This window comes from Myotis davidii, unplaced genomic scaffold, assembly GCF_000327345.1.
Source record: "Myotis davidii unplaced genomic scaffold, ASM32734v1 scaffold1561, whole genome shotgun sequence".
NCBI classification, from domain to species: Eukaryota; Metazoa; Chordata; class Mammalia; order Chiroptera; family Vespertilionidae; genus Myotis; species Myotis davidii.
The window spans coordinates 111,956-115,555 of record NW_006291530.1 but is presented as its reverse complement, the minus strand read 5'-3'; the positions used below and the strand labels follow the sequence as shown (position 1 = coordinate 115,555).

Genomic DNA, 3,600 nt, shown 5'->3' with positions numbered 1-3,600 from the left:
CTAAAAAAAGAAAACGGAATATTTGTATTTGCATGTGGCCCGCGGGCCGTAGTTTGAGGACCCCTGACCTAGAATATCCAGAATCCAGAGAGGGTTCCTGACCCAATTCCACAAATTCCACATGTTCCCAGAGCTGCCCTCGGACAAATAGAGGTTCCAGACCTAGAATCGGAGGGGCAAGACACAGAGAACCCCTTTTTCCATTTTAAACAAACCAACAAGCAAACAAATAGGAGAAAGAACAATTCTAAAGTTAGAAGTTATAGCAACAATAACATAAAACACTCAAGCCAAGTGCTAATCTCTGCCAGCAGAGCTGTGACCTCGCATTCTGTGTCTCAGGTCACCGATCACACTAGGAAGAGGGAGCTAGGAAATGCAATAGAATGAAGGCCCGGGTGCCACCCAAAGGCCTCAATAAATTATATTTACAGACAAACCGAATGAGATGGGGACTGCAGGTGGAGGACTGTTCCCTTACGAAAACCAGGCCTCCACCTTTTCCCTCCCCAGTTCCTAGCTTGCTCTTTCCTCAGAAACAATTGATAGGGGGGAAGAGGTTTTGACCAGCAAAACAGAGGCAGATCGAATCCTGATCTGCCACCCCTGCTCTCCCCAGTGAGAAATGAAGGTGGTAGCAGTTTCTGAGAATGGAGGGGCCTTGCACCCCCCATGCCCAAATCTGACAGAGAAGCCAGGGGTGGGCCAGCAGCTTCCCTGGCTTCCAGAAAGTGACTGGGGCCGGCCCGTCGCTCAGCTAGGGCCCCCCCAGCATGTGGTAGTGCACTTTGGTGTTGGTAGCAGCTCCGTGTTTCTGGCGCAGATGCAGCCGCAGTTGACTCTTGTGCCGGAAATGCAGGCCACAGGGGTCGCACTGTGGGGTGGGGAGGAAGAGAGCCGGGTCATGTCCCCCTCCCCATCCTCAAGCACCTTTTAGGTGCTGAGCGAGAGAGAACTGTTAGCTCTCAGGCCAAGAGAAACTCTTCAGTCCTCGTCCTCCCAAATCCTCAGGGAGAGGCCAAGGAGATGGCTCCCCGCTCTTCGGCAAAGGATTTTCCATCCCTTAGCTCCTCTTCAGGAGCCAATGTCCAGCCAAGGAGCCTAACTTCCGTTCCTGCCCATCCCTACCCCCATCTTCGCCCCTTACTCACATGCCTACCCTAGGCCCCACCCCTTGCACACAGGGTCTCTCCCAGGACTCCGCCCAGTTGGAAGAGTTCTAGGGCCCGCTGGGCCCTGCTCCTCTCGTGCCTCTCGGAGCCCAGCCCCTAGGGAAACGGGAGGTAAGTGGTGTAAGGCTTTGGGCCAGGTACTCACGTGGTAAGGCTTCTCCCCCGTGTGGATGCGAACATGGCTTTTGAGGGTCTGTAGGTGCCGGAAGCGAGTCCCGCATGTGGGGCAAGGATAGGGCTTCTCCCCGGTGTGGATCAGCACGTGCGCGCGCAGATGTGCTACCTGGGAGGGGAGGTGACCTCAGACTAGGCCTCTGGGAAAGACAGAAAGACCCCTCCCCAAAGGGCCCCCACTGTCCTCTTGCAAAGTTGTCCTTAAGCCAGTTCTGAGGCTGGCTCCGTACCTGTACAAAGCGGGAGCCACACGTCTCGCACTTGTAGGGCTTCTCTCCCGAATGGATGCGGCTGTGCGTTTTCAGGTTCGCCGGCCGGTTAAAGCGGGCCCCGCAGATGGAGCAGTGGTAGGGCTTTTCCCCTGGAGGCAGGGAGAAGGAGAGGTCGGGGACTCCGCCCTAGGACACCTGTGGGCAGGAAGGCCAGGGGCCTCTCCCCTCAGTTCCTCCCCTACCTGTGTGCACCGTGCGGTGACTGGCCAGGTTGCCCTTGTAGCGGAAGGCAGACCGGCAGAGCTGACACTTGTAGGGCTTGTCCTCATCCCCAGGAGCCAAGGGGTCCAGCCCTGATGAGCACCCAGCCACAGCTTCACAGTTCTGGCAGCTGAAAAATTCACTTCCTGGGAAGGGGGGGTGGAGATGGGGATGGGTAATGACAACAACATCAGGGAATTTTCAAATCACACAGTAATAGGTTTTCTTTTTCTCAATTTACTCTAAGACTTCTGGGGCTCATCTGACTGGCTCGAGGTCACAGGGTTAGCAAGAGGGGAAGCCAAGATCTGGCTCCATGTCTGCCTGTCTCCAGGGTACTCTGCTAATCTCCCCTCACTAGCAGTGATGGTCGGTGGAGGCCCGTACTAGTGGGTAGAGGTTTCTCTTTCTCTCTCTGTTCTGGCACTGCTGGATGACACCTTGCCAGAACGGCCCGGCCGAACTCTGGGCTGGCCACTCAGCCCTGGATGGGAATGGGCCAGAAGTTCCCAAACACTACTCCTCACTGGAAGCTTTGAAAAATACGGATGTCTGGTTCCCACGTCTACACATTTTGGTGTATGGGGTTTGACCGGGGCAATGAGATTTTAAAAAGCTCTGTAGGTGATTCTAATTTGCAGTATGTACTTGGAATAGGTCTTTTCCCGAGGACTTTTGGCCCAAACTGGCTTTGAGCGGCCACAAGGACAAAAGCGCAGAAGGAAGTAAAAGGAGGAGCTCTCACCTGGTGGTGGACGAGCCCGCCCGGAGGGAGAGGATGCAGTGGCTTCTTGGGCCCGGGGTGTGAGATGGGGGGTATTGACTGGAGCCCCACATTTGAACTGTACAGCAGTTGGAGAGAGCCTAGGTAGAGTAAAGGTTAGGAGAGATGACGTGGCGGGGAGCTTCTCTGCTAGAGAACTTCCTGGCTAGTGTCCCTGGAACCCACCCACTCACTCCCTGCTCCTGACGCCCAGGCCCATGGCTCTCTGCCTCCTAGCTGAGGCTAGCCACGACGAATTCTTGGGGTTCCAGTTTCTGTACCTGCTCTGGGGACCGGGAATGGGTCCTTCTTCGCTGCCACTGCTGCTGCTGGAAGCCTCATCTCCACTGGGGAGCCCAGTTTGGGGGCAAAGTTGACCAGAACTCCTCTCCCCAACCAGGCTCCCTGCTTGGGAGGCCTGAGAGTTTAGCACGATGAACTTGTATTTTTTCCAGTTGCAGGCCTTGGGGTCGGGGCTGCCTGGACTGGGGAGGCCTTGACTGCAGCTGCGAGACTCAGTAGGTGGGTCTGGGTGCCCTTCGGAGCACCTGGGACTGCCTGGTGGACGGGCCGTTGGGGGCGTGGGGGGCTCTGCCTCCAGGGGCCGCAGGGAGATGCCCAGAGGTTCGTAGCTGGGAAAAGTGCGGTGGACATTAGTGCTATCTTCTCATCTTGGCTTCCGCCCCTGACACCTGGGGTCCCAACCACCTCCTCCACGGAGAACACCGAGTGGGCTGCTCACCTGGCCTGAATGAAGCGGTGGCACGCCTGGACCACATGATCCATCTGCAAATAGGTGGCGGCCGCGAGAACGGCTGGCGCGGTGGCCGGAGAGAGGCGCAGGCGCGACGTGTACATAAAGTCCAGAAGAGGAGCGAAGCCCCCGGCTTCGGGGCCCCCGGGCAGGGAGAGCACATCCACCCCGACTCCTGCACGGCCTCGGAAGATTGAGTAGAAGAAGCCGCTGGGGAAAGGGCAGATCAGTCATGTTCGGGGGGCCAGAGAACCCTACAGAAAG

The 3,600-nt window shown here is 57.0% G+C and overlaps 1 protein-coding gene across 1 annotated transcript; it reads right to left on the bottom strand.

Annotated features, from left to right (window-relative positions):
• Positions 1-334: 334 nt before the first annotated feature.
• On the bottom strand, positions 335-3,566 carry BCL6B (B-cell CLL/lymphoma 6, member B; the record flags this gene model as incomplete). Its single annotated transcript, XM_006764909.2, has 7 exons — positions 335-874; positions 1,318-1,455; positions 1,577-1,707; positions 1,801-1,965; positions 2,565-2,683; positions 2,864-3,214; positions 3,325-3,566. Coding segments are annotated over 7 exons (1,263 nt in total), but the record flags the coding sequence as incomplete, so codon positions are not given.
• Positions 3,567-3,600: the final 34 nt, after the last annotated feature.